Below are 18084 nucleotides of genomic sequence, written 5' to 3'. Positions count from 1 at the left end.
CCAGAGGAGGGCCACAAAAATGATCTGAGGGCTGGAGCACCTCTCCTATGAGGACAGGCTGAGAGAGTTGGGCTTGTTCAGCCTGGAGAAGAGAAGGCTGCGGGGAGACCTGATTGCAGCCTTTCAGTACTTAAAGGGGACCTATAGGAAAGATGGGGAAAATCTTTTTAGTAGGGCCAGCTGTGTCAGGACAAGGGGTAATGGTTTTAAACTAAAGGAGGGTAGGTCTAGACTAGATCTAAGGAAGAAATTCTTTACAATGAGGGTGGTGAAACACTGGAACAGGTTGCCCAGAGAGGTAGTGGAGGCCCCATCCCTGGAAACTTTCAAGACCAGGTTGGACAGGGCTCTGAGCAGCCTGATCTAGTTAGTGGTGTCCCTGCTCACTGCAGGGGGGTTGGACTAGATGACCTCTAGGGGGTCCCTTCCAACCCAAAACATTCTATGATTCTATGTATTATAGACATTGTGTTATTTCAGTCCCTTTGAACTAAAGAAACCACACACAAAATAATGGTGCCAGGGTGACCTGGACAACCGCTGTTTGGTGTAAAAACATGCAGTCTCTCCTCGATGGCCTTGTACAGTTTGGATGCTTCTGTAATTAAAGCTTTCATTTAAAGGTATTGTAGTGCTATAGAAATAATGGAGGCTATAAATACTGTCAGTGATGTAATTTTTTTCACTGAGCTTGTGTGCACTTCAAAATAATAACTTCAGAAACATGAATTTCTGTTCTTGACCAACAGAGTTTTCAACTTTGGAAAGCTGAAATGACAGCAAAAAGGCTGTCATTCAGAAGGTCTGAACCACTTGCGTGCTATACCTCTGGTACTTGTAGCACAAAGTATGTTTAAAGAACATTTGGTTTCATCCAGAAGTTTTTTTTCTTTTTTTAAAATCTGCATTACAGTATGTTGAAAGCTGAAAATGCAGCAAGAAAATACAAAAGATAAAATGCAAGGAATGGATATTATGAGTTTTATGTCAATGTTTCACTTAAAGTTGCCTTTACAGGGAATTTGATTTTGAAGCCCATCCCTCTTTCTTTGCTGGTAAAACCTAGTGGAGGCCCCAAACTTGTCATAGAATTAAAGTGTGTGGCTGGATTTTGGAGTACTTTGGACAAATATTAACTGCTAGACTGGGCTTACGGCTAAGAATGTTAAAACCTGAGTAAAATGTATGGTGTAGTTATTACATAACTTTTTAAGTTTAAGGATGTATTACTAAAGCCCCAGGCAGCTTTACCTCCTATAGGAGCTGTAGTTTGAATGAAGTATTTTAGTAGTTTTGCTCCAAGCTTGGATTAATACATCTTTAGAAGTCAGCTCTACTTGCCCCACTGGTTGGTGGTCTACCTAATGTAGGTTCTCTCTCTTCCCCCCAGCCCCGAGTAACTATCGTAACATGTGCTACAGTTCTTTTAACTTTGCATTCACTTAATCATAAAATGTGTTTATTCCAAAGAAAAGTCCTGTGGTGTTTGCTTGGGGTTTTTTTTGCCTGTCTTGCAGGATCTTTTTTTTCATTCTTGTATGTGAAATGTCTTTTAACTATAGTAATTACAGAAATAATAATGTCAGCCACACTAGCCTTTTAAAAACTGTTAAGGTCTTTCCTCTCAGTAACTACTGCTACAGTGTATATCTGCTCAATTTTCAACACTGCCTTTGCATCTTAACTTTCAGTGTCTGTTCAGCGAGAAGCAAATTTAAAGTGGATAGCATGCTTGTTACAGTGATTGGCTGAAGAATCACGGTTTTATGCTTTATTTTTTGAACAGTAATGCTGCAGCCTTTTGATTATGACCCAAACGAGAAGAGTAAACACAAGTTTATGGTACAAACAACCTATGCACCACCAAATATTTCAGATATGGAGGCAGTGGTAAGTAAAAATGGAGTAAAATGACTTGTATTTTTTTTTCCTTAAAAATTCAGGCTTAAGTGTAAAGGAATCATGTTTTTGCAGTTTATTTTTGGAGAAGTATTGGGTTTTCTCCAAACAAGTATGACTTCCATAAGTGATTCAGGGTTTTTAATATTAAATACAAGCTCAGTTCTTAGAACTCTCACCTAGTGAACTGATTGAATGAAATAGTAGTGAATCTAAGGTAAAGTCAGTTCAGTGTTAAAATATGGGCGTGTTGTACCTTATATGCAGCTAATCTGAAGGGGATAAACAGATTGTATTTGAAGGAATGATGAGTACACTTAGAGCACAAGCCTGAAGCTGTATGAAATGGGTGCATTTGGTCTGAAAAGTGTTTAAGTGAAGTGTTGAATGGGATTATAATGAATTAAAATATTTGGAAGACTAAGCTATGTCTCTCTACAAGATACCAAGTGGCTAAACATAGCACAAATGATAGTTTTATTTTCTGTTTTAACAGAACTGTTGTAGATTCAGTTCTTAGGCAGGATTGGTCTGATGAAAGATCCAGAAGGAAGATATTTAGGTTTGTGCTTGTTACTTCAGAAGTAAGGACAGCTGTTTCTGGTGTTACAAGCTGGCAGCAATGGGAAAGAAGCCTTTAGTTGTCAGAACATGCCCTTTAGGGTGTACATGGACTCCCATAAGCATGTGTATTAAGGTGGAGGGGAATGATGCACAGGCTTCTGTCTCTAGAGGCTGTTTTAAGGAATGCCTGAGTTTACACAGTTACGTTCAATGTTCACTCAAGTCAGAGGAGGAGAGGGGAAACAAAGGATAGAGATGAGGTTTTATAAATTACTGAAATCCATTAGACCTTTGCAGGTTTAGGCTCTGTCCCCTTATAGGAAGGCAAAGACTGCTGTGGCATCACTCTTCACTGGAAACAGTGGAAAACCTTTTAGATTTTGTTAAGCTTTTGAGACAAGTAGCTAGAAAGTTAACATCTCTCTTCACTGTTGGTCTGGTTTACCTTTTCTTAATATGCTCTGGTAGCTCTTGGTTATGTGTGGTAAGTGAAGCATTAACTATTTGGTGAGGATATAAAAATCCACTTTAGAAACATGTTTCAAATAACTGCTTCTTAAGTGTGTTCAGGTATAGAATACTGAGAAACAGATCTTGCAGAAAATTGGTAATTGTAGTTATAAGTTAGTGTACAACTAATGCCACTGAAAACAAACAAACAAACAAAAAAGGGAAGGATGTTATGAAAAGCCTGGATATTCTAAGTCTGTAAGATCTGCAATTCTAAGGTAACTAACTTCAGAGGATCTATTGCTGGAAAAATTGCTGCAGACTTTAGATCAGTCTCTGAGCCTAAAGATTTAAAGCAACTCCATGAAGTGTATGGTTTGGAAGTTAATTGTCAGTTGAGGAGAGAGATTCCAGCGTATTTCACAATTATTGACATATATTGATAACCATTGGAATTTAAAATGTTTTTTATAAACAGCTTTGAAAAGTTCTCTAGGCCCAAATTGTAGTGTATTATGTAGTAAAAGGAGGAAGTGCTTAAAAAGTGGTTAAATATGAAGAACTAAAGAAATTTTCTCTGGAATTAAATACAGGGTCACTAAAAGGTGTCTTTCAATCTTTTGTTTAAAATTGGTGCTTCCAAGATGGGACATAAGGAGTACACTTACCAAGGAGTGGTAGGACTAGAACTTTGTTCTTAAATGAACTCAGATGGTAACTTGTTCCTCACTGTGTGTTAAAGGAACCGTTGTATTGTCCCCTCCCTATCCCCTACAAACCCTGGATCCATCCTTGCATTCAACTTACTCATTTCCATTTCCAGACCATTTCTAGCTTTCATTACTTCGCAGCAGTCAGAGTGAACAAAAAAATATTGTTTAGAAGCAAGTCTGAAAATTGCAGCTAGGGTAAGGACAGTATTGAGCTACATAGGAGGCAGGTACTAAAAGCAAGCTTATGAACTGTTCAGATGTTGGCATGCATTTGGCATCTTAAGTAATTGTATTAATTTTCGTCTTAGTGGAAAGAAGCAAAACCTGATGAGTTAATGGACTCCAAATTGAGATGTGTGTTTGAAATGCCCAATGAAAATGATAAACTGGTAAGTAAGAAAAGAGTAAGAAACTGTCATACACTGACATTTGTTTTGAAATTTTTGAGGTTTTTTTTTAAACCTGATGGATTTGGTGATTAAATGGCTTGTAGGAATTTGTACTAAATTAGACAGAAGGGGTGTTCAGTATATAAATTTTCAAGGATTCATAGAATCATAGAACAGCCCAGATTGAAAGGGGCCTTGAAATACCATCTGGTCTAACATTTCATCGGAGAGGGAGCACCCTGTCCAACTGCATCTTAAAAAAACCTCCAGCAATGGAGACTAGTGCCAAAAGTTATTATCCTTTTGTTATTTTTATTATTGATTTGCTTTAGCATTTTATTGCTGTCAGATAAAAAAAAATTTCAATACTGCATACGGTGAAAAGTGAATTGCATCGTTTGCTTTTTAAAGAATTAAATGCTTTTCAATTTTAAAAATTGTTTCAGCTGATTGTAATTCAGCTGAATTAGAAAAGGAAGTACTGATTAGAAATCAATGCATGCTTTGGGAATCCTAGATGCATTTTTTAAGGTAGTGGTAAAGACAGATAATACTACAAAACAAAAAAACCCATTACCTCTTTCATGCTCTTGCCTTCAGACAAAATCTGTTCCAATTGTGTAGGAGATGACAGTTTCGTTGTATATAGACTGAAGATGTCTGTTCTCTGTTGTCTGATACTTGGAATGATAGTTAACTGTCAGTTACCTAGAATTTTTGCAGAATATGACTAAATTCTTATGCATTAGCCTTTTTTTTTACCCTCATACTTGAAATTCTGATTTATGGAATCTTAATACTGTGTATTCTGGGTTGTTTAGGCTTTGGGGGGTTTTGGGGTTTGGGTTGGTTTTTTTTTTTTGGTGCAGCTTTGGGGTTTGGGTATTTTTTTTTTTTTTTTTGGTGCAGCTTTTTTTTTTGGGTTTGGGGGGTTTTTGGGTTTGGGTTTGTTTTTTTTTTTTGGTGCTTTGGGGTTTGGGTATTTTTTTTTTTTTTTTTTTGGTGCAGCTTTTAGTGTTGTGAATTAGAGTGCTAAAGTAGGATTTCTGTAAGCAACCGTACTCACTTTATTATGGCCTTGACCTTTCTTGTTAGTACTGTCCACTTTTTACAGTAGTCTGTGAGGCATGTTGGGGGGAAGTAGCATGAATCCATGCATGTAAAATCCATTTCATTATTTACATGCATAAAGGGTCTCAGTGAAGGCTGCTAGCTGGCCAATAGCTGTCTTTGCACTTAATACAGTTTTTTTGGAGTGCAATGTAAAGATATTTTTCAGACTTGATGTCAGCATAATGGTTTGGGTGGTTTTTTGGGTTTGTTTTGGTTTTTTTCTTTGGTAAAGGCTAGTTTATGAGATGCAGCTTTTTATTCAAGTGTAAGCTACCTGAGTGTGTGTTAAATGCTAAAACTGTAAAGGTTAAGCATTTATTATCAAGGCACTTAGTTGTCTACTTCCTGTGTTTTTTATCTTCTTATTAAATTACATCTTAGATATTAGAAAAATTATACTTGTTTTTAATTTTGTAAAATGTACAATGTAGTGGATTATACAAAACTCCCTTCTTTTGTACTTTCTTTAATGTGATATCCTCACAGTATTGGCTATACATAGTATTTGTATTTTTCTGAGTAGCAGCATAGGGTTGCAAAACCCTGCTGTATCAGTTGATTTAGTCAATCCCTTAAACCTGGCAATGTGAAATCTGCCAAATCCTGAGGGTAAGCCTCACCTGCCACCTCAGGGTATACCTACACCAGGACACAAGTATTTTGCTCCAGTCAGCAACAACTTTCTTCTCATGCCTACCAGTCACAGCCAGAAGACTGACATGAAGAAACCAGTCAGTGGGGTCAAACATCAGAAGGAGGTTTGTTCCAGGGAGATAAGTCTTAGGTCTTTAGTGAAGTTTCAGTGCTGCTAATGGAATTCAGTTCAGCTAGCAAACCAATTAAAAAAGCAACAGATCCCAATCTGCTTACTCATGGTATAAATATGTTGGCCTTTTAAAATCCAGTTAGGAGTACCTGTGTGGAGTAGCAGGATCTGGCCTTTAGGCTATCTGTGGCTGCATTGCAAAAAATGTAAAGTGCAAGTAGATGCTGTAGACCAAATAACTGCTACTTGCATAGGAACTAAAATTCTTACACTTTTTTTTTTTTAGTTGCTTGGATATTACGTAGGCGTGTTTACCTGTTAATAGATTTTGTTACATTTACGACTTACCTTGGACTACTTTGAAAGATGGTGGTGGTCTAAATGACATAGCTGTGTAGCCAAGCAACTAGGAATATGGAAGTCTGAATCTGAATATGAGCTGAGTGTATTGCCATACAAATGCTGTGTTTTCACAGATGGTAACCTGGGCTCCACAGCTGAATCCACTGTATTATTAATGTGTACTGAATATCGTTGTATATTTTGAGCAGAGCTGTGGGAACTAGATTTTTAATTTTATTTTTGGTTGTTCCACAGCTTTTTATGTGACTTTTCACTTGTATTCAGAATTAGTAATGTGTATTTCAGAGGTGCTGTGAGATTTAAATTCCATGTTTGTGCAATACTTTATTTTCCTTCAGTAAGAGGTGCCATAAGTACAAAACATTTGTCCCATACATACTTCATGTTAGTTTGTGACACAACCTGTTTTCTTTTTATTTTGTTTTGTTTCTTACTTTTGCAGGATTACTTCCTTTTATTTTTCCCCCCCAAGTTCAAATGCTGTTTGTATCTTATGCCATCTTTTGGATGCCTGCTGGGTCGGTGTTAAGCTGCTAAAGTATTAATTTTTGTCTCAGTAGCATGTAGTATTAAATGTAAACAGTGCAGTCTTCTCTTGTTTTTTGATATTTGAGGTAATCAGAATTGAACAGAAGTCTTTGCTCAGATTACTGTAAATACAAACTTCATTGAACTATATTAGTAACTGGATTGTTTCAATTTTAAGCTGTGGATGATTTTTCTGTAGGTAAGTAAAATTCTCAAGTCATTCTTAATATTTGTAGAATGATATAGATGCAAGCAAACCCACCCCAGTACTGAATACGTCTAAGCAGGATGGACCGATGCCAAAACCACATAGTGTTTCACTTAATGATACTGAAACAAGGAAGCTAGTGGAGGAGTGCAAAAGACTTCAAGCAGAGATTATGAAGCTGACAGATGAAAATCGGCACCTGAGAGTAAGTTCTGCTTCTATGTTTATATTCAAGTGGCTTCACTCTTCTTGATTGAAAGGTCGGGTTTGTAATTAAGCCAATAGATGTGTATTCCAGAAAGTAGATACAACTGTTAGAATGTCAAGATTGATTTGTAATATGATTTTACTGTCCTGGACATACTGTGTATTTTGAACTTCTCAGCGATTGAGACTTCGTGATTGTCATATATGAGATACTGAAACTGCATGATTTATGGTCCCATTTAAGGTGGTATTAGTTACTTTAAGTCTAAATCTGAGATACTGAATTAGTAGCTTTATTAAAAGTGCATTATTATTCATTAAGAAAGAGTAAGTGACATCCAAAGCAGTAACATTCTGTATCACAAATTGTTAGTGAACAAGAACAATTGTTTGCACAGGGGAGGTAAGCAAACACTACTTTCCATTACATTTATGTAAAGGTGCCATTTCAGTAACCTGTCAATATGTGACTTTTCTATATGTTTGCTTTTGGGTTTCATTGGCCACGGTAGCCTTTTAAAGAACCATGAAATAATTGTCTCCACACACCTGTAGTTCTGATGACATTAGAACATTTGGAGAAACACTACACAAAGCAGATGTTTCTCTTTAACAGTAAGGAATTACTGCTGTTTAATTCTGACACGTAGTAAGTAAAAGCAGGGATCTTCATTTTGCCTAGCAAGAATTTCAGAATCTTTCTTAACCAGGGCATGGAGAGAGACTAGTGGATTACCTGTCCTTATTTGAAATACTATGGTTTGCTATGTTCATATCTTGGATTTTGGTGTGGTGTAATGTTTTGGTGTTTTGTTTTTTTTTTTTTAAACTTTATTTTAATGTTCACCAGTAAATTTGGCCTTTGAGTTCAGTTTTTACAATTGTAAAGAAGATGTATTCATAAATATTTTTCCATCTGTGTTTTTTTTTTTTTTTTTCCCCTCAGGATGAAGGCTTGAGGCTCAGAAAGGTAGCACACTCGGATAAATCTGGATCACCCACAGCTTTGGCCCTCAGAGATAACGGCTCTAATTCTCTTCCTTCACTCCTTGTTGTAATTGCAGCCATTTTCATTGGATTCTTTCTAGGGAAGTTCATCTTGTAGAAAGAATGAGTGAGAGAAGCATGCAAAATGCAGCTTCCTTTTTTTTTTTTTTTTTTTTTTTATTTTCTTCTTCTTGGCCAGAAAAAGATTTGTTTACCTACCACTTCATTGGTAGTATGGCCCCAGTGGCCATTTTTGTGTACAGCATCATAACAGGCTTTGCCTTTAATGATCTCGCACGGTTAGAAAACACAATCTGAAAAGACAAACTGTTCGGCTACTGGACAAAATTGTACATTAAGTCATCAATAGCAGGTGTCAATTGCACAGTCAGTCCTTTATGAAAATTCATAAATAAAGAATTGTTCTTTCTTTCTGTGATTTTAATAAGAATTCAAAAATTGTTCAGAGTCTTGTAAATGTTATTTTAATAATCCTTTAAAATTTTATCTGTTGCTGTTACCTCTTGAAAAATGATTTATTAGATTGCTAATCCCACTCATTCAGGAATACGACAAGAGGTATTGTGGGGGAAATGGTGCCTCTTACTGTGTAAATTTTCTCCTTACCTTACTTTGCTAATACCATGGCAGAATTTCTTTCTTATCCCTTGTGAGGCATTGTTGAGAGTTCTTCATCCTTACAATCCTGTCCCATAATATTTAACATTACAAAAGAAATAAAATCGTTAACAGATTTTTCTGCTGGGTAGCCTGTTTGTGTGTGTCGTACTTCTAGAAGGGATTCCTAACAAGTTCATTGTTCATGGTAATTTGCTACTTGTAACAAATGGCTCTTTTGAAGTTTATTTGCTTAAGTCTCTGGCTTAGACTGTTGTAATTGAAGCTTGGGGCGGGGAGGGGGGGAAGGTTTCCATTCCATTTGTTTAAAAAGATGAATTGTTTTCTGGCTGCTTTCAGCTACAGAGGGGATGGTTATCAAACTTGTTTTGGGACAGAATAATTTGGATATCCAGCAGGTACAAATACCAGACATGAATGTTTTGAATGTATTAACAATCTGCTTGGATTGTGCGGGAGTGTAATAATCAACCTTCTGTTCCATCTTTGGATCTTCTGGGTGTCTTCCAGGAGTCAACATTATTCTTTGATTTCATAAGAATACCTAATTCACATATACTAACTTGCTCAGTTTGTAATTCTGTTTTAGCACATATTCAAAACTGCAATTTGAATGATTCAGACACCCATAGTGAATTTGGTGATGCAGAAGAGTTGATACTTGCCAAGTGAGCCTCAGTTGCTCACCTTTTGAAAACGAAAATCGTTTTTATGCAACTCTTGGCAGATCTACCTGTGTTAACCATGTATAGCTAAGTTTTAAAGAATGCGTTTTTTGGGGGTCTGAAATGCTTCCCTGCACTTAATCTCATGTCTTGCCTCATCTCTGAATATGTCATAAAACCAAACAATAGTATCGGAACAAAATATTATCTGTACTTCTGACTAAGCATAATCCAATACAGGGAATTACTTGTAAAATGAAAAATTGCAGAAGGGATATACTCCTGTAAGCAAAATTGTGTATTCTCTTGGACAGCTTGACTTGATGTGGTGCAGCTAAGTGTGTTAGACCTGGGTATATGCACACCTTATGTAGCTGAGAAAAATGTTCTGGAGAAGATGTACGTTATCTTGGTTGCCTTTGATTTCTAGTGCTTTTTTTAAAAAAAGAAAACTATAATTACATCATGTTCTGTCATTGCTCTCTATGATAAACTTTTTTATAAAATCTTGCATATGTGCAAGGAAGATGATGAAGAAAATGCAAATACTGCTTATCTTTTCACTTAAGCATGCAAGCACAGATGTTTCCAATTACTTGTTCCGGTGTCTGCATTCAAGACTCCTTCCACCCCAGTGACTGGAAAAATTATGTTAAGGTCTTGATTATTTTGGTTCCGCTGGTTCAGAATGGTGTAATTCTCCTGACTTTTTTTTTTTTTTTCCTTTCTTTCCCTCTAACAGAACATTGCCACATCAAACTTTCAAAGCCTGTTCCAAACTGATTACATGGAAAATAATGAAAGCAATAGTATGCAGGATGTAGTTTGCTTCAGACAGAGCAGCCATTCCTGTGCTGAAGGCGGGGCAGGGGGGAAAATCCTCTGGAAGAACTTAATGTTTACAGCATAGCGTATGGAGGTTCTCAAGGGTAGCTAGCATTTTCGGGACTCGAGAGCAGAAAAAGGAGTCATTGCTCAATGCAGGTGACTCAGTTTTGATGTCTGGCAGCAGAAATAAGGTAAAAATAATGACAAAATCAGATTGAAATAACTTCTTTCATAAATAACAAACAGGTGGTGGTAAAACTTGGTCATGACTTAAGTAATGTCTTCAAAGTGAAAGTGTGCAGTGGTCTTGTAACCAGTGTACTTACTCATGGTATAAGGAGACTGTTGTGGTTTCCAGTAATCCCTTCATAGCTGTATATAAAATGTAATGCTAAAACTATTTTGCTCTCAGGAGTCACTTTGGATGAGATCAACTGTATTCAGTGAATTATGTAATATGGATTAAATTGTTTGTCTTTGATCCTGAAATGGTTAAAACTTCTTGCTTTGTTTGCCTGGTTACCTGTGTATGTAAGCACGGGGAAATACAGTCTCCACTGCTCCTGGTGATATGATCAGGCAACGATGCCCATAAAGCCACGTGAGGCTAAATGTGTATCTTCAGTTAAATATGCATTGCAGTTTGCTCTTCTGATTTCTTGGAAGGGCAAGATGGAACAAATATACAGTATCAGAGTACTATTTTAAAGTTTTTATGAATATAGCACTTTAAAAAAGGGTAGTATGATGGTTTGGGGAGGGGGGGAAGCCTGGTGAAATAGAAGATACAGCTTCTGTAGTAATTCTGCGCACCAAATTTAAGCCACTTTAAAAAAAAAATATATATATATATATGAAGTTCATTTAAGAAGTTATTTGTGTCAATGCACAAGTTGTTTGTGCACTTCTGCTCATTCTCTAAAAGCTGTTGACAAACACAGTTGCCGAGGCTTGCATGTTTCTGCTGCTATGATTGAAACCGTTTTACATATAAGAAGTAACCAAACACTAGCTTGAAACTTGGGAGGAGTTATCCTTATTATCCTCTTGGGAGGCGAGGGTGGAGGGAGGAGGTGGAAGGTGACATTTTGCCAAAGGGGAAGAGACAAAGTCAATAAGCAAAACTTATCTTTCAGGCCTTCTTCAAAGATATTAAAAGCTGAAGTGTTAATAAACCATGAAAAACGTAGTAGTGTCCTTTTTATTTTGGAACTTCTCCCTGGCTATGTGCGTTCTGTAGGCTGCTGACAGTGAAGAGATGAGTCTAGTCCACCTCACAGGTGGCGTAACTGCCCTGCTTCCAGGTACTGCTAGTAAAGAGCCCGGAGCTGGCGTGGGTGAAGATTTGGTGTTGGGGTGAAGAGCTGGTGCCTGAATCGAGGCAACACTGAGAATGCTGATGGCTTGTCAGATTCGTAACAGTCGCTGTGACAAAGAGTTTTCTTTTTCCTCTCTGGAGTCCCTTGGTCCTTAAGCTTGAACTGTCTTGCCAGGGCAAATGCTTGCTTCAGTCAGTGGCAAAAGATGGAATGAGCGCTACGCAGTTACAGAGCGACCCTACCAAACATCGACTGTAATAACTCTTTGTGGTTATAGGTGGGATGAAATTCTGTAGCTCCTCTTCTTAGCCGTGTTGCTGTGATTGTAAGAGGTCACCACTTTGCTTTTTCTACGCTGGTTCCTATGGAACAGCCTTGCGGGGTGTGTCCTGGAGGGCACATCCCCCTGTGGCACTGCCCGCTCCTGCTGGGGAGGCTCCATCTTGGCTGATCTTGAGCTTCTGTGGCAGCTTTAGTTCCGTGGCACACTTCAGTGTTGGAGACTGAATGCAGTTTTCACAAGGGTTTGAGCTCCTGTAGGAAGGACTGAAACCAACGACGATTAAATGAGACAGATTTCGTTGTTTCCTGTCGGAACTTCTTTCCCAGGGGCACTCAAATAACGTCAGCAAGTATATGGTGGAAGCTGGTCTGTCGCGTTTTTCTGTTTGAATGCAGGTTACGTATGTTTAAGAAAAATTCCCCGATTCTGATAGGGCTGCGTAAGCAGAGGTAGTGATGGTGTCATCACCTTTATTTGCCCTCTAGGTGACAAATAGCTGTGTGGAAGTGAGGTCTGGTGCAAAAGCAAAGCAATTGATTCTTCTCTTTTATCTGGCTTTCTCATTACTGCTAGATGGTAAGGTCAGCACCTTGTCCTCTTTTCCTGGGACAAGGGGTTTATGTGTTTGCATGGTGCACGGGATCTAGGAACTGATTTGGATGAAATACAATTTGTAGGGGATGAAAGGTTTTGTTTTCACCACATCGTGGTATAAGCATCTCCCCCCCCATGTTAAAGTGCCATTTTATTTATTTGAAGCTTGGTACCAGTTTATGTATGTTGATGGCATTGCCAGCAGGGTACTGAATCCCTGTTCATACAGTAGCTACTTCTGTTGCTGGCAGTGGTGGAATGCTGCTCTTCCCCTCTCTCTTCTTGAGAAAAGATTTCAAGGGTGTTACAGTACCGAGGCACAGAGGCGTGAGAGACAGCTATTATAGCTAAGCAGTCTGAGCTCAGGCACTTGAAATAAATGAAAAAATAATTGAAAGGTGACTGAAATAGTTATTAATTCTTACCTTTTAAACTTGTGTATAAGAAAAAAGCATTGTGAGTAGGGTGGTTGGGTTTTTTTTCAGTTAGTCTGCATATCCAAGTTCTGAAAAAAAAAAAAAACCAAACTGCTATAGTATGGGAATAATTATTTCAGGGTTGTCCTGGTTTCAGCTGGGATAGAGTTTTCTTCTCAGTAGCTGGTGTAGCGCTGGGTTTTGGATTTAGTACTAGAATAATGTTGATAACACCCTGATGGTTTAGTTTTTGCTGAGCAGTGCTTACACTAGGCAAGGATTTTTTTAGCTTCCCCTGCTCTGCCAGGTGCACAAGAAGCTGGGAGGGGGCACAGCAGGGACAGTTGACCCCAACTGGTCATTCCATACTATATGACAGCATGCTCAGGATATAAACTGGGGGGAGTTGGCTGAGGGGCAGCAATCGCTGCTCGGGGATGGGCTGGGTGTTGGTCAGTGGGTGGTGAACGGTTGTGTCACTTGTTTTTCTTGGGGTTTGTTCCTCTTGTTTTCCTTTTCACTACAATTTATTATTATATTTTATTTTATTTCAATTATTAAACTGTTCTTATCTCAACCCACGAGTTTTCTGACTTTTGCCCGTCTGATTCTCTCCTCCATCCCACTGTGGCAGGGGAGGAATAGTGAGCGGCTGCATGGTGCTTGATTGCCAGCTGGGGCTAAACCATGACAAGGAGATTCTTAGAAGTTTATCTTTCTGCTACTGCTGATGCAGGTTCCCGTGCATGGGTGAATTCAGAGAGAAGTCACTGGTGAGAGAGAAGTCACTGGTGATCAGTGTCAGGGCTGTTCCCAGAGTGGGTAGTAATTAAATAGCGATCTTTGTGAGTGCCTCCGTCTGCCTTGTAAGGATGCCTTATCCTGCCTTTAGAGGTGGGGAAACTGAGGCACAAATGTTGGGACAAATGATGGGGAATGGATGGTTGAGGCACAGCCCCTGTTCTCTAGCACACGCTCCATCCTGTTTCTCATCAAGCCTTCCTTGAGCCCTGTTCAAGACTCTCACTCTTTTTTTTTTTTTTTTTTGGGGTTTCCAAAATGCGGCTTTGTGTTCCTTGGAAATTTTTCACAGGCTGTTAAAGCACCTTCCCAAAGGCAGCTGTTGCCTCCTCTGTTCCTGATGCAGTGCTGAACAGGCAGAAAATTTTTTGTGGAGCCAGTGCTGTTTGTACTTCGCAAGTGAAAGTAAATGAACAGCCCTACATCTGTACAACTACTGTGTTAGTGGTGGTATATATTGCTCCTACCCATGGGAGTGGCAAAATGTTTTTCCGTTGCTACTTTGATAGTCCAAATACAGATGATACGGACAGCTATGCTCTGATTTTTGGAGGCACTTCTTCAGAAGAGCCAAGGACTTTTTTTAAAACCTAAGCTTGTTTGACTCCTGCAAGCAAAGGAGCTGTAGCAGTAGTAGACTCAGAGGTTAAATCCACAGATGTGTTTTCACTCAAAATTAGTAAACGCTTTGCTGTTATTACTCCTTTTCAGACTGCAGTACACCTCTGCACTGGTATGAGGGCTGGTTTGAGGAATGTTAATAATGAGGATCTGGTAATTATCTTAATTATAAAGATTGCGATCTGTTTCTTAATGGTTGAGAAGCATTGCTTTAAATCATTATGTAGGACGGTCTAGTTTACAGAACCATGTTTTGGAAGGGCTTAGGAGGAAAGTCCACAGAAAACAAAGCTTGAACCCTGGGTCAAATAGAGAGATGGGTCAAATAGAGAGGTGGCCCTCTAGAGCTGTCATCGGGGGTACCAAAGAGTGACAGCTTTGATAATGAAGGGAGTGGTTCATAGAAGGTGGAAGCTCATGTGGTGGCTAATTTTCCTTGATTGCCTTAATCACTTCAGGTTGGTTTAAAATTTTGAAATGATAAATACAAGACGCCTGTTCCACATCTCATGTGGGAACTGGGGAGTGGTTTCTGTCAGGTGAAGAAAAAGGGAGTATAGTAGGAAGAGATGGTCGTGGCACTTAAGGACATGGCTTAGTGGTGGACTTGGCAGTGTTAGGTTAATGGTTGGGTTCTGTGATCTTAAGGGTCTTTTCCAACCAACCTAAATGATTCTGTGAGCAAGAGGAACTGCTTCAGAAGTGGCTTTGTTGAGGGCTGTGTCTTCCCAGGACAGCTGGGCTGTTAGAAAGGTCTGTACATGCTGCCTTCTTCCTAGACATACACTGGAAACTGCTGTGGCCTTTTCCAGGAACAGGGCCTTCTCTCCAGCTGCAGGGTGTAAAGCCTTAAACATGGTGACTGGTCTTCTAAACAGGAGAGTGCCAGGAGAAGGATTTGCATTGTATTCATGCCCAGGATTGTCTAACCTCAGCTTTCCAATGCAGCCTTCAACTCCATGGTACTGCTTTCAGACTTTGCTTTCTTGCGTAATACCTTGAAATACTTTAGCCCTTGGGCCTCTCATCTCACGTCCCAGCTTCGAGAAAATCAGGACAGATTGCTTTCCTGATTAGGTGAAATTATCTCTTCATCCTGCCTCCACGGGAACCAGATTACAATGGCAAAGGAAGGTCAAACGTATTTGTGGAAAAACCTAACTTCTTAAAGAGACAAGGTTTATGTGATTGCAGCATCTTCTTGCTGCTTCTCCCCGTGTGAATTTGAAATCTAATTCAAGCCACGCTTGACAGAGAGGTTGACATTTTCACTGATACCAGCTACCTCCAATTACAGGAAAATTAGAGCTGAGATGAAAGACGTTTAAATTGGTGCTCCCATCCAGGGCAAGCCTGCACGGTGAGCTGGAAGGATACCTGTCGTGCTTGCTGCTGTTTGCCATGTTAGTGCTGGCCAGGCTCTCAGCGTCCCCCGGCACCGCCCGCCGGCAGCTCAGCGCTTGTCAGCAACACGGGTGAGAGACGAGCCTCTTGCAAGGGAGCAGGTCAACAGGCGCGGCGGGGGACAACTGGAGCTGTCACCCAAGTAAGCTCATGGAGGAGGTGCGGGGGTGGGACGGGAGCTTGGTTTACCTGGGGGCAGGAAGGAGGTGATGCAAGAAAACGCTAAATAATAGGGTGAGAAATGTGAAAAGTTGGAAGAAAGTATAAGCCTGCGTGCATGCATCCTCACTTCTCCAACCTGCTCTCTTTGGGCACTCGGGAAATGTGATTTAATGATTGCAAATGGGTGAGAGAAGGAGTCTGATCTTCAGAGGAGCTGTAACTGACCTCAAAGCTTCTCTTAGACCAGTAATTTAAATAAACTAATTATGCTTTTATGAGTCCCCTTCTAGAGCTATGTAGAAGTTGCATTTGTGGAACTCGAGGCGTAGAGATGAAGCAGCTAATCAAACATTTCCAGCAACGTATGGACCAGGGGCCTCCTGGTCTCCTTGGCTGCTGCTCCGAGGGTGCAGGGAGCGAAGCACGACCCGAGTCCTCCAGCGCTCTGCACTTGCAGCGCGGCTCATTAGGTGAGCCAGACAAACAGTAATTGCCCTGTGGGCAGGCATAATAATAGGGTTACGCAAAACTGGTGTGTGTGTGTGTACATTTGTGTTCACATCTGATTTGTGAAACAGGAATTTTTCTGGGGTGCCTATATGCAAACTGGTGGTTACAGCAGACTGGGTTACTGTAGGACTTTATGTTGTGTCATATGTTTGTAAGTGCTTCAGTTGCCTCTGCTAACCCATTTTCCTCATTTAGCTGTTACCAATTTTCGAGCTACTTAAAAATTGCTAGTTTTTGGAGTGGCTGGGTGCAGAAACACTTCCTTCATTGCCAAATAGGAGCCATCTTGTCCAAAACCCTCTCCCAAATGCACTCTGAGCTTCTGCAAGTATTCATTTGAGACCTTCAGAGAGAACCAGGAGGCATAAGCAGGAGGATGCTGACACAAGGTGAATTTCCAACATCCAGAAGCATTTGCTGCTGCTTTCTTGAAGTGCAAAGATCTCAGCTGTCAATGCAAAAGCATTTTTAGATCTAAAGAAATTAAGCTGTTTTTACAGGAAATCCTTCCCAGTCTCATGCCTGATGGCCACTAAGGCAGGTGTGCTGCTGCCTTTCATGTAGCTATACATTGATAGTTATCTCCTATCTCCTTCCTGGCTGGAATCATGGAAGCTAAAGCGCTTGCTTTTATAATTAGGGTGAGCCAATAATAGTCTAAGATTTAAAATTAGACTGTCAAAATGTAGTAATATTTTTTAGCGTATATAGTGTATTTGAGAGTTTATGTAGCTCTTAGAAGAGTTTGAGTGAATGTGTGATACTACTCATTAAAAATTTTGGTAATTCCAGTAATAAAGTACTTGCATATGAGCTCTGTGTGTGTATATATATCTCATTATGTTTTCCAGTTGCCACATTTTTTGACAGATGAGAATATGTTGAAGCAATGCAAATTTTACCGTTTAGTAATAGTATTTTCCTTCTAGTATTAATTTAAAACAAAACCTGCAGCAATGGTCAGTACAGTTTAGACCATGCAATTGTTTCCCCGATATCCTTTACAGAGGGTGGAGAGGAGATTTCTTTAGCGCATACTGTATAGGTCAAAAAGTTTTGCCCAGATCTGATGGCACCGGGCATGTGGAAGGGGCTGCAGCGAAGGCCGCAGGGGCAAAGCTTTGTTTTGGCGCTTCTCAACTCTTGAAAGCCTGACTTCAGATTTATTCCGAGTATCGTTCCCCTAATTCCATTTATTGTTACCGCTCCCACGGATGGTGTGCTCCTCTGGTGAGGAGAGCGCATCACCTGGGATGAAATGACAGCGTTAGCCTGGTCCTCAGGGAAGACATGCAAAAATACCTTTAAAAGACGCGGCGCGTGTTTTATTTTCTGCTTGCTGAAACCACGGGCTCAGTAGAGAAACTGTCTGCAGGACCAGGGCACCTTTCCTCTTCCTGTGCCCTGGCTACCCAGGCCCCAGTGGGTGCCCATTCCTGTCTTCCATGAGAGATGATGGTGCTGCTCCTCAGTTACCACCCTGCCCTCTCCAAGGGGCCTAAACTAATTGCGGTAACCGGGCCGGGGGAAGGCGGGCCCAGCCTCTGTTCGGCTGGAGCCCTGCCGCTGCTTACCGTTCTCCACCAAGGGGGCTTGAACCGCTAAAGCTTGGCTGGTTTGGGTGTCCCCGCTCCCCTACCGCTTGTGGTTTTGGA

General features: G+C 40.0%; 1 protein-coding gene across 1 annotated transcript in view; it reads left to right on the top strand.

Moving 5' to 3' along the window:
• The window catches only part of VAPA (VAMP associated protein A), a 24669-nt gene extending 15576 nt beyond the window's left edge, over positions 1-9093 (top strand). The window contains exons 4-7 of the mRNA XM_009646211.2: positions 1787-1890; positions 3935-4015; positions 7022-7198; positions 8147-9093. Coding sequence (XP_009644506.2) covers positions 1787-1890; positions 3935-4015; positions 7022-7198; positions 8147-8305 — 521 coding nt within the window. The 3' untranslated portion in view covers positions 8306-9093. The remainder of the gene's footprint in view (positions 1-1786; positions 1891-3934; positions 4016-7021; positions 7199-8146) is intronic.
• The last annotated feature ends 8991 nt before the right edge of the window (positions 9094-18084 follow it).

Source organism: Egretta garzetta, unplaced genomic scaffold, assembly GCF_000687185.1.
Source record: "Egretta garzetta isolate BGI_Z169 unplaced genomic scaffold, ASM68718v1 scaffold259, whole genome shotgun sequence".
Lineage (NCBI taxonomy): Eukaryota > Metazoa > Chordata > Aves > Pelecaniformes > Ardeidae > Egretta > Egretta garzetta.
This window is presented reverse-complemented; position numbering and strand designations above follow the sequence as displayed.